This window comes from Balaenoptera musculus, chromosome 2 (genome assembly GCF_009873245.2).
Source record: "Balaenoptera musculus isolate JJ_BM4_2016_0621 chromosome 2, mBalMus1.pri.v3, whole genome shotgun sequence".
NCBI lineage: Eukaryota > Metazoa > Chordata > Mammalia > Artiodactyla > Balaenopteridae > Balaenoptera > Balaenoptera musculus.
Window position 1 is genome coordinate 123,170,657 of NC_045786.1, and position 12,004 is coordinate 123,182,660.

Consider the following 12,004-nt stretch of genomic DNA (forward strand, 5'->3'; position numbering starts at 1 on the left):
CTAGAGCAATCTGATGCATTATCATGGTTTCAATTAGCATTTATATATAGATACCTGACAAATTTCTAAGCAAAAAAAAAAAATATATCACACTTAAAAACCATCACCAATAGTATTGTAATTAATGAAATCCTGCTTTTCAAAACTTTTCCTGTCCTTTTAGTTGCAATGTTTGCTAGCCATTACATTCTTGCACTTGAGTTTCTCCCCACCCCATCTGGATCTCTTAAGATAATCTATCCTGGTTTTCTAATTCTTTTTGACCATTATTTTTGTTGTTGTTTACATTTATCGACTTCTTCTTGCATTACAGAGCCCTTACCCCCAAAAAAGCCACTACACACTTTGCCAACAAACAAGTTAGACTTGTCTCTTCTGTGTCTAGATTGAATTTTTTCTCTCTTGGATTCCCCTTGACCTCTCTATGCATGTCCTCTTCCACCACCTCTATCTATACCTCTGACCTCTAACCTAAGTTCTTCGATAACTGACTGACGAAGATTTTCATCAGTAAGACATACAATGTCATATCAAACTCAATGAGTTCACCATTCCATTCCACTTACACTCACTGCATCACCTCATATAAATTTTCTCTTCTGATGTTGTGCTACTTTTTAATGATCACCTTATCATTCTCCTCTAATCCAGACTCAAGACTCATGTCATCATTCACTCTTCACTGTTTCTCATTCCCCCACATTCAATGGCATCAAGTGCCTTAGATTATTCTTTAGTTTTTCTTTCACGAATGACCTTTGCTTTTCAATCTATAGGCATGATATTTGCTGTAGTCCCTCATCAACCACTGATTTAATGAATACGGCTTGAGAGCTTATTTCGGCTAAGGTAATGTACTGCCTAGTATCGAGAACTGTTGCTCTCCTTTATTCTAATCTCTCTGCATGCTGCCACAATACTTGCCTTCATCATGTCATTTTCATGCTAGAAAACCCTAAATAGCTCTCCTACTCTGAAAGGTTATTTCAAAAACCTTTAGTGTGTCATTTGAAACTCTATGCAGTCTAAGCAAATTTACTTTTTTCTTATTCCTCACACAAATTAGTTTATTTATTATGTATTAATTTATTATTTTTATTTAATATTTATCCCCATCAAATTAGTTTAATCCCTATTTTAAGATGTCTTTTTATGATTTCAACTCTGTTTTTTTAATAAAACTATCCCTTGATATGAATCTTTTTCTGTTCCCGTCTAAACCGAAGTGCAGTTCAAAAAAATCTGTATCTACTCTGTAACTCTTTTCTGACCTTCTCAGTTAGAAGTAAATTCTCTTCCTTTGGAACTTCTATTTCATTTTTATACCAAAATATCTATTTATAACTCACTATTGAGTATTTGGTTATGAAATTATCATTCAATGTGTTGACTTATGTTCTTTAACTGAATCATGAGGGCCCTAGGGGCAGAGTTATCTTATATCTCTAATAACACCTAATAGGGAGCCTTTTATATCCATTGCTTAATAAATATTTGTTGGTTGACAGGATATACTTAAAATTGGTCTTCCCACTCATAATATTCTGTAAGAAGTAATGTAGTTATAATATATAATCATAATGACTTTTAAAAATAAAAGGTACAAAAATATAAAATCTATAAAAATTAGACTTCATTTTTCCCACTATGCATTCTGTCCTATGCGTATGATGCTATAGTTCTTGTATCATTCTTATTACTTTGTAATTTCTCTGCCCTTTCTATAATACTTGCCACATTAATAATCAATTGGAAACTGTCTGATTCTTTCTCTGTAATTTTTCTACAATTAAATATTTTTACTTGCACTACTAGAATAAATACACTGTCAATTCTCTTGCTTCTCCCTATTCTTTGTAAAAAAATATAAATTGTATCACAGAAAGTCAATCCTTTCAAATTCTTTCAAATGTTATGCCACACTTCCTGTCTATCAAATTTTATGATCGTCAGTTTCTTGACTTAAATTAACTACAACCATAGAGGAGGTGCTCGAAAGTTCTGTTTCTTGATATTCACGTTACGAAGCGAAATCTGATCTCTGTGAAAAAATGCATCATGCTATACACTTATGTTTCAGGTACTTTTCTATATATATGTAATATTTCAATGAAAAAATGTTTAGACAAAATTAACTATAGCCTTACTCTAAGTACTTTCCAAATGCTGGGAACACAGTGAAAAATACATTAAACTTTACGTTTGAAACAATAAATATGTAAACAAAGACAGAGAATGATTTTTACAAGTATTAAATGCTGTCAAGTAAATCAAACAAGGTATGTGATAGAGAGATGGAGATGTGGTGAGCTATTCTGGATAGGATATTCTGAGAGGTATCTCTAAGGCTTTTGAGCTGAAACTTGAATGACTAGAAGGATGTTTGAAAGATGAGTTATCACATATAGTATGATAAAGATAGTAGGAACCAAAACTGAGGAGACCTAACACAGCAGTAAGGTTGCCCTGTTGGAGGGTTAGATAGAAAATCAATGTGGCTGGAATATAGAGAAATTAAGACAATTGATTGACATTAAATTTCAGAGCCTGGAAGAGGCCAGACTAGATGGGCTGTGAGAGTAGGTTTTAATTTATTCTAATACTACTTATTTGGTGTTGAATGCCACTTGTCTACCTGATTATTATTTTTTTTCAAAACCTGCCCTCTCTTGTTGGAAAATATTTTAAACATGATTTCCACTCACCATAGCTGTATACCCATTAAACAACAAATGCCCCTACAGTTATTTTGAATATTTCCATACAGCCATTATTTCAAGGAAGAGTTTTCAAACTAAAAGCTCTTACCCTTGAGACAGTCTCTAAAAGTATTTTTCCTACATTCTTTCTATTTTCTGAGTTAATGTTTTGTCTGTACCAGTTGTATTTGTTTATATGTTTATATATGTTTTCTGTCATTTACATTATATATTTATATTAATACTGCCTTTTCCATTGTATAAGATAAGGCCACTTTAAATTCCATTCCTGCCATTTGTGCAGTGCTTTGCATGCTATCAACTTAGTCAAGATTGCTGACAAGAAAAGAACAGAGCCAACTCACTGTCCTGCACATAATGTTTTCAGTAAACCTTTTTGAGCCACATTGACTCTAACAGTAGTAATAACAATAAAAAAAAAATCTTTATATTAGGGTAAGCTGAAAGACAGATTTGAGAAGCTGAGCTAGGGGCCATCCACAGAAGAATTGAACAGTCAATTATTAGCAAGAGCATGTAAATGGGAAGTAAGCCCCAAGGGACTGATAAAACAATCAAGTACATTTGAACCAACAGCAATGAAGCTATGGCCATTAAAATACAGAGGTCATTTTTGTAGTAGATGCATTCTGGAAATATTTTATATACCTAAGTTCTTGTGATTAGGAATGCTGCTACTGTTTATGTTATCCAAAAGTAAAGACTACAAATTGGGTAGTAATTGAGATTTTAAGGCTTAAACGGCCTTACTGTTGAGATGACTCCCACTCTTTAAAGACCAAAAAATATAGTCCAATAAATATAACGGTTTGTGCACAGCATATCGTAGTTAATTCTTATGCAGATCAGAGCAGCAAAGTGGACACATGAGAAGGACAGACAAAATGGAGGAATAACTTTTACTGTGAATTCTAGGTCCACAATTGCCCATAGTTCAGCTCTCATTTGACTGGAGAATCGTTTTGGGTGAACTAAGATGATTTACATCTTGCAGTCAGGAAACAAGTTACCAAGGTGTCTGAGCTTACGAGACAGCCACCTAGGTTAATATGTAAGATTCCTCTATGTAGTATGTCAAAGAGGGAGAGGGGCTAATACAGACAAAATCTGTAAAAGGAATGTAGAAAATAACAGGCAGAGTTAAGGAAGAATTTGAACCCCACTCAATTAATTCACCACATTCAGGAAATGAGGAAAGCATTCAGGCTGACTCTCTTCCTCTCAATAAACAACTCCCAAAGCTCAGAATATTTTTTAAAAATATATCATAATGTATAACAAAATAGAGAATATATAAAACATGTGTGTGCATATACATATGCTATCAAATGGCATGTACGTATACATATGAGTATATTTATAATGATTTAGACTTTACTACTTATAACTGTTTTATTGCATAATATTAATTTATTTTGTTGAACATATAAATTTAATATTCTGTGATACTGGAAGTCTTTTTTCATGTGAATTTCCATGATTTGTAAAAAGGAATTTTCAGTTGATTATTGTCTAATTGTATAATTAGTCTAATTAGCCTAATTATAACTAATTACATAATTGATGTAAATATGTTCGGTCTTGTAATTAGATGGTGTAATTACAATACACAAGATGATGTCATGAACATCTTTACAAAAGTTCTTGAGAAATAGCAAGAGTACATATAGTTTGTAAAATTTAAGTACACATTTCTTTAACATTCACAAAATTATTTGAAACTCCTGTATTTAAATTTTTAAAACTACTTTTTAAATAAAATAAATAAAGGGAAGGCATTCTATGCATTAGTCAGTGGCCCTTACCAATGGTGACACTGTCTAGTGAAATAATGCCCATAGCCTGAAGCAGTATTTCTATTTTACTTAGAAAAGGAATTGAAACTTTCTTTTAATATTTACTTTCAGATATCGGTAAAAAGAAAAAAAAAACCAAACATTCCAATTTACACTCATTTTTTGTAGCTCTAATGACTAATTTATAATAAACTTCTAAATAAATAACGGTATATGCTAGCCGACATCTTCCGTATTAAATGAGTGGAAGTATGAAAAGGATAATTATTCCTCTTAGACGTATATGCTTTTTAATTCATATCGGCCTCAGGAACACATACCAATTTCCTTCTGGAAACATGATCTATAAAAAGGCATAATCAAGATTTTGTATTTCTACAGGATGGTGAAATAAATATTCACTTCAAATTGATATAGGTATTAACTTAGTATGAATGTGCATGTGGGGTAGATATATCTCATTATCTTTGAAATTCTGTTTTATGTAAAACAAGACATTGTTATTAGCAAAACATAATATCTTTAAAAGAAATTTAATTTTCTAATATTAAAAATAAGCAGACTTATGATCTGTCATTTGAATCCTTCCATGATATAGTCCCAGTATACCTTCCCAGCTTTACAGTCCACTGTTCCCCACATACACCAATTATTATTCCAGCCATCCAGAGACATGGCCAGTCTCTGAAGATTTTGTCTTCCTTCTGTATATTACACATGCTATTGCTCTCCATCCTGAAATGTTCTCTCCATAGCACTATTGTGTGCCTCTTTTTGACAATAATTTCTACTTTGTATCATAATCACTGTTTACTTTGACTTCTACCCATGTTTATCAAAGTTAGAGGAGGAGCCTTGCCTAGTAGCCTCTATATCTCTGATAGAGAGTTGCCCATATCTTGCACAAAACAGATCTCAGTCATTTTAACTGGATCTTATTTACACTATGAAGCCACAGAGGTGATAGATCTATGAAAATAAATTATTATTGAATTACTCCAATACAAACAAAGCTAAAATGGAAAGTTTTTTCTTCATAAAGTACACACAGCAGTTGATGGGAAACAATAGTCCAAGAAATCAATAACACCTAAGAATACATATACATACACACTAACCTGATAAGCAAAAGGAAAACTGAACACCATTCCTACCTCATTATAAATAGCAAAGCCATTACAGGAAGGCAAAACAAAACAAAACAAAACAAAGACTATCTTGGGAAGCATTTCAAGGATACAAAAAAAAGTTAATTTTAAATCTAAAGCAAATATGATATGTAGACCAAATAATTAATGCCTTTATTTCAATAGCATAATTCTGAATAGTTACTTACAAATGTTTGGGTTACCTTTTAAGGTAGAGAAAAACAACTAGATATGATAACTTTGTAAATTGGAATCTACATAAAAATTATGCTTTACCATTGTAAAAATAAAGACCACACGCTAAATACATTGTGTTGCTTTCTACTGCTGGACAACCACAATTCACTGTCCTTCCAAATTTCCAGTGCAGCTAGAAGCTACTAATGAGGACGTAGTTTGTTATCAAGTAGATTCATGGGTAAAAATGTTCTTTACATCATATTTGTCTGTATTATAAAAATGTGCCCTGGAGGCTGGAATCAGTCCTGGAATTCTCAATCTATTAATTCTAATTTTTTCATTCAACAGAATTTTTAGAGAAATCCTGCTTATTCTGTAATTCCCTATATTTGAAATTATACAAAAGTAATAATGTTATCATATGTACCACCCCCTCCTGAAGAAACTGTGGACTCAAGCAGAGTTTCAAAATGGCAGCCCAGAGGGTCAAATATAGAACTCTGGCAGCAACAGGTGGTATATTGTTTTATAAAAAGTGGGCATGCACAGCAAGCTTTACCAGTTCTTATTTTCATACTACATAACCCACTCCAACAGATCACATATTTATGTTACCAGATAGTTTCAGTAGGCATCTGCATTTGTGTTTCCTGCATAAAAGTAAACCTCCTATGGCCCACTGAAAAAGAAAACTGTTGGATTTTCAGGTGGTGGATATATACACCTAGCTGCCTTGCCCCAAGAGGTAATTTGTTTATAATAAACCCTCGAGAATTTCTTAAGTAAATGACTAGCTTCCTGTGCATTTATGATAAATACCCATTTATATATGAAAATACTCAAAGCAGTATCTTAAATGTTGATAAACCTAAATAAAACTGGTATTGGAAAATCTTACATATGCTGTCAAATTGTTCATAGAGCAATACTATGCATGACAAAGAGGTAAAGTCAAAATGAAGGAGATCAGGTTTTTCTTTGCTTGATTATAATACACTGCCAATATCAATCATCCTCAGTTCTATAACTTTCATATCAGTCTTCTCAAATTGAGCTATAGATTCAACAAAACTTTACTCAAAACCTTATCAGACTCTCTGTAGAAGTCAACAAGATGATCCTAAAATTTATATGGAAATACAAAGAAATGAAAACATCTAAAACAATTTTGAAAAAGATGAACATGGTTAAGGGACTTATTCTTTCTGATTTTAAGACTCGTTATAAAGCTACAGTAATTAACACAGTGTGGTATTGGCATAAAGACAGACATATAAATCAATGAGACAGAATAAATAGTTCAGAAATAGACCCTAATACATAGGGCCAATTGATTTTCAATTTAAGTGCCAAAAGCTACCAAGATAATTTAAACCTCTTGGTTAAATAGATGATAAAATGGAATAATTTATCATCCAATGATAATAATTTATCATCTGATAAATCCAGAAGGCAAGAAAACAGAGAAGTAAAATAAAACAAATGGGTCATATGGTAAAAAATTGATATTAGTCATTGGATTAAATGTACTAAAAATTAAGATAGTCCCACTGGATTAAAACAACAACAAAAATCTATATTCTGGTTACAAGTGACATGTTGTAAATATAAAGTTGGAAAGTAAAAGAGAGGAATATTTATCACTCTCCCCCACCCACTAAAGAACCCCACTAACCAAAGGAAAGCTTGTATAGTTAAATTAATGACAGACAAAACAGATTTAAGGCAAGAAACAGTGCCAGTGGTATAGAAGGATATTTCTGAATGATAACTTACCAGGAAGATAATACACTCAGATAATCCACTAGGAAGATATAAAAATCCTAATTCTGTATGTGCTAATAATATACCTTCAAAATATATAAAGCAAAATTGATAAAAATAAAGAAGAAAGAGACAAATCCACAGCCATAGTCATAGACATTAACTAACTTCTCTTAATAGCTTTTAGGACAGCAGACACAAAAATCAGGAAATACATAGAATATCTGAACAACAAAATTAACAAATGTGACCTATCTGAAACTCAACAATTTTAGAATGCACATTTTGTGGGTGCACATGGATCATTCATGGAGGTACATCACAGGCAAGTACACCATGCAAGTCTCAATTTCTAAAGACTGAAAATGTTGAGAGTATGCTTTCTGACCCAGTGAAATTAGACTAGAAATCAATTAAAAATTATAATAAGAAAATCATCAACAGTTTGGAAATTAAATACTTTAAAATTGATTTAATTATAATATCATTCTCATTCACATTTCACTAAGCTTTCTTTAGTGGGTAAAGAGGAATGGAGTTACAGAGAGTGATTCAGGAGTTACTAATAATTTTAACTATTCCTTAGTTACAAATCCAGACATCTCCATGGGAATATTGGCTCAATATATTTATTGAGAATCTTTCATGTGTCAGGAACCATTTGAGCTGTTGAAAAGACAAAGTCACTATAATTATTGAGTTTATGTCCAAATACACAAATAAGATAATTTGATAATTTCAGTGCTGTAGGGAAAAACAAAACAAAACAAATAAAAACAAACAAGCAACAACAAAAAAAAACTGGGTATTAGAAAAGAGTAACTGTGGAAGGGAAAAGATGTTACCTCAGATAGATCTGTCAGGGAAAGCCTTTCTCAGGTGATGAGTGCTTGGTGTTAAGTAGATCCCTGCCATATTATCTAATAAATAACATTCTACTTGGAGGAATTGAGAACATTCACACCCTAGACATGTCTAGGGCGAGTGTGACCAAAACAGTGAATAAGGTACAGAAGGCAAGAGAGAACAAGGCAGAGCAAGGTCAAACATGGCCCTGTAGGTCACGATATGTATTTGGATTTATTGTAAACATTGGGAAGCCACTGGAGAGATTAAAGCAGAAAAAATATTTACATTTTAAAATGATCACTCAGATGACTGGAGGTTTCTGTAATAAAACATGACAGCCAGTTAGGAACCTATTGCTATATTCCATGGAGAGATAATAGAAGTCATGTGATATGGTTGGACTTGTGTATATCAGGCCCATGTTCAGTATGTCAACACACATGGTATGAAGAAAAACCACTGACAGCATTTTGTCTGTGAGAAATCCAACATTCTCTGTGGTTATAAGAACTAAACTTCCCATGTGCTGCTCTTTGAGAGTTTTATCAATCCAGCCTACAAAATATGTTTAATGTTAACAAATTAAGTACATATATAACATAAAAGTATTGAAGTATTGTTTCTACATAATTTTTAGGACAGATATAAATATATAACCATTAGGGAGTGTGGGATTGACATGTACACACTGCTATATTTAAACCGGACAACCAACAAGGACCTACTCTGCTCAATCTTATGTAACAACCTAAACAGGAAAAGACTTCGAAAAAGAACAGATACATGTATATGTATAACTGAATCACTTTCTTGCACACCTGAAACTATCACAACATTGTTAATCAACTATACTCCAGTATAAAATAAAAAGTTAAAAATAAATAAATATAGAAAACAAAAACAAAAAACACCCCAAATACATAGCCATTTCAGAAGGAGAGATAAACAACATAATCAAGTAACCAAAGGCAGGAAAGACATTTTTAAATAGGAGCTATAACTACATGTTATTGGCGATTATCAGCTACAGCAGGTGAATCCAGAGCACAGAATTTCAAGAAAAGTTTGTTTCTTAAATACTTTTTAAGAGAATTAATTCAGAGGGTCCAAGCAGCAGAGTTCCGAGTATAGCAAAATAAAAAGTGTGTGTTATGCAGCATAGTATAAGCTAATATTCATAACAAAGAAAGTATCAGTATTGAAATGTTCAAATTAAAAAGTTGTTTTTCTCACAAAAGAATGGGGGAAGAAAAAGAAGGAAGAGAAAATAAAAGTTACCTTTAAAAGGTAGAATCAATCGCTACTAGTTTAGAGTTCTTGTAAGACAGATTTTTTAAGAGTTGATAACACAGAAACAGCAACAAATTCAAAATGAATGAAAAATTTGATTGTGCTTATTTAATAACTTTAAAACAAGTTCTTAATTATTTTGAAAGTATAGAAGTTTTCCTCCAATTTGGACAAGGGCCATGTGTTCATTTCTAAGTGATAAGACCCTTCTGCAGGTAAGAAACTGCCTACAGTGATTATGTACCTAGTGAATATGTGTTTAGAATTGCCTTGGTATGGTAAACATCATGTGAAACAGAAAATTATGTTTTCTAAATTTTAACAATGTCTATATTTTAAAAGAAATTGACAATAAAAGAATCAAATAAATGATAGGTGATCATTTATTTGGATTTCTAAACGTTAGAGACATCCAAGCAACTAAATACTGTTGACAAATTTTTAAGTCATTTTGCTCAATAAAAAAAAATGGATTTTAGTAAAAATTAAAGAATGAATTGCCATATTTATTTAATGCTGTGTTTAATGACAAAAAAATGGGATGCTGGGAAATTTACAAACTCAGGATAATCTTATATTATTAGAGAGTTGAGATGTGAAACTTTTAATAATCTTTAACATTCTGAAGTAGAATATTTACAACATTTTAAATTTGGTTATATACTTCCCTAGTTAAGGATATATGATGTTCCAAACTTTAACAATGTAGTCAAATTCCTGTTTATCTTATTACTCATATAATTTTTTTAAAAAAATTCATGGTCACAATTATTTTGAAAATTTTTCCAAGTACATTTTTTTATTTAAAACTTCTTCTTTGTTAGTTAGGTTTGTGTTCCTTTCTGATCATCAAAAAATCTTTATAATAACAGCATTTAAATAGTCCTACAACTTCAATGTCCTCCTCAAGAATTATTAATTCATTAACTATACTTCAATAAAATTTAAAAAAATACATTACAGAAGAATGTTCCATATTACATTCACTCTATATAAAATTAATTCAAATTTTCTTTTTATTAAATAAGTTTTTAATGACTCAGATATTTTAGCTTTTACATAATTACGGTTCTATACTTAAACTAAACCAAAACTGAAAATGAACAAAAAAAATTAGACAGATTTTTTTCCCTAAAACCAAAACCAAATAAATTTCAAGTAGATTTCTTCATTCTTTTAAAATGTATTTACCATTGCAAGTAGGGAAATCAAAACCTCTTCTTTAAGAAATATTTCCCACAAAAAAACAAAGCAGGCAGCAAGTATATAATTACTTACTTTAGAGTGAAACCTAGGCAAACCTATAGACAAAGAAATATGTTAGGATACATTAAATTGTTTTCAAGAGTTAACATTATCAATTTAACTACCACATGAAAAATAAACAAATTGTTCTTCATTATTTGAGTCCTCTGATCTTTCAAGCACATGTTATTTTTTCAAAGGTCAGACTGGGAGAAATTATCTTTTCAAATTGATGTAGTATTGCATGCTGCCTGAATTAGAAAGGTATCCAGCAGAGTGGGGTGGAAATACTATACCTCAATTCCTACCTGGGTAAAGAAGGGTTCATAAATCTCAACTCCTTTATCAGACCCTTGTAGTAACACCTCCTGGCCACGTCTCCAGCTGTACCGAACAGGTGGATTGGAATTGGCAACACACCGGAGGAACACTGTTCTCTCATAGTAAAATTGTTCTTTAGCTTCACCTATACTTTGGTGAACAGTTACTACTGGATCATCCAAATCTAGAAAACATAAAAACAGTGTTATGAGTTACATGGATTTTAAAGTACTGTACATATAAAACCTAACCAAAGATGAATTTTCCTAATTGAATGTATTATTTTTAACTAGACTCTTTTTCATTGAGTTTATTGAACTCATTTGCAGAGAAATTTCCAGTGATAGAAGGTAAAGCTAAATAATAGTTACTTCTTAAGATCTCTATTTGCTGAAATAGTACGACTACATATTTCCAACACATCGCCAACAGCCACATAAAACAGAGCTCCATGAGAGAGATCAGAAAACTTAAGAGGTTAGCCAAAACGAAGAACCATAGTCATAAAAATATCAAGTAGCTCAACTAGCTCTTAACTTTAACATACTTCTTTTTCCAATTATTTATAACATGTATTTTAAAAATAACTTATGTTTATAAATTATTATAATCTTTGTAGTAAGAAAATATCTTGTACTGGGTTAAATTTTTCCTTCATCTCATACTTTATATCCCAGATCATATTTGCTAG

At 31.6% G+C, this 12,004-nt stretch overlaps 1 protein-coding gene across 2 annotated transcripts in view; it reads right to left on the bottom strand.

Moving 5' to 3' along the window:
* Positions 1–12,004, bottom strand: part of MDGA2 (MAM domain containing glycosylphosphatidylinositol anchor 2) — an 801,291-nt gene that overhangs the window by 284,164 nt on the left and 505,123 nt on the right. For both annotated transcript variants that reach the window (XM_036839763.1, XM_036839756.1), the window contains exon 4: positions 11,301–11,497. In XM_036839763.1, the coding sequence (XP_036695658.1) occupies positions 11,301–11,497 (197 nt within the window). The remainder of the gene's footprint in view (positions 1–11,300; positions 11,498–12,004) is intronic.